Raw genomic sequence first — 954 nt, 5'->3', positions numbered from 1 at the left:
CCCTGCTGGGTGCCCCCGGTAGCCGCTGCTCGGGAACCAGGGACAGTTCTGCCAGTGAGGCAGCTCTGCGGCGACATGCACCGGCCTTCGCACACCCACCCCACAAACACGAGCTGGCCCGGACATGCCCTGGGGCAGAGCCTTGGGGGAGGGGCAGAGGGGTTGACCGGGATGTCGCTCCCTGGGCTGGCCGCAGTCGCCCCCACAGCCTGGTCTGCATAGGGGCACAGACAGCATGTCCCGGCACCTGAGCGAGGTGGCGCCACGCAGCTGCAGCCAGCACTGGGGTGCCGGCACTAAGTGGGCTCGCCCACCCCTGCTCCACGGCTAGGCAGCTCTACCACGCTCGAGTCTGGTTTTACTTTTTGCCACTTGACCACTGAGACCCACGAGATTTCCAAAATGCGTCCCCTTAGGTGCTGTCTCCAGCGTGGGGCGAGATGGCATCATACTCCAGGCCTGCACACCTGTGGCCTGGGCCGGAGAGCGAGGCGAGCGCGAGCTGCCGCATCTGGAACACGCCTCCTCACACACCTGCAGTTACCTTTTAATCTGGTCGATCTGGGTCAACACGGCATTGACCACACGGATGGCGTCCGACGGCTCGGCGCCGGCCCTGCAAGCGTTGCGAGCAGCCGTGAGACTCTCCACCTGGGGACGGAGCGGTGGGCAGAGGACACTGACTGGTCTGCAGGGGCAGCTCCAGGCTGTCAGGGAGCCGGCAAACAAAGGGGTGCACAGGGACACACGTGCTGCCCGCCAGAGCACAGCAGGGGGCGCAGGGACCTGCCCAGTGCAGGGGGAAGTGGGCGTAGCAGTGAGGAGGAGAGGGAGGCAGAGGGAAGAGGCCCTGCCCCAGCAGCAGGAGGGGACCAGCCGCAGGGCACGGGGGAGAGGATGAGGGGGGAAGTGGGCGTAGGGGCGAGGAGGAGAGGGAGGCGGGGGGGGCCAGCC

At 67.2% G+C, this 954-nt stretch overlaps 1 protein-coding gene across 1 annotated transcript in view; it reads right to left on the bottom strand.

The window, feature by feature from the left end:
- TRIP13 (thyroid hormone receptor interactor 13) overlaps positions 1-954 on the bottom strand; it is a gene marked incomplete at its 5' end in the record, with an annotated part of 22,317 nt that overhangs the window by 5,499 nt on the left and 15,864 nt on the right. The window contains one exon of the mRNA XM_006140129.3: positions 545-651. Within this exon, the coding sequence (XP_006140191.2) occupies positions 545-651 (107 nt within the window). The remainder of the gene's footprint in view (positions 1-544; positions 652-954) is intronic.

Source organism: Tupaia chinensis, unplaced genomic scaffold (genome assembly GCF_000334495.1).
Source record: "Tupaia chinensis unplaced genomic scaffold, TupChi_1.0 Scaffold000020_1, whole genome shotgun sequence".
NCBI lineage: Eukaryota > Metazoa > Chordata > Mammalia > Scandentia > Tupaiidae > Tupaia > Tupaia belangeri.
This window is presented reverse-complemented; position numbering and strand designations above follow the sequence as displayed.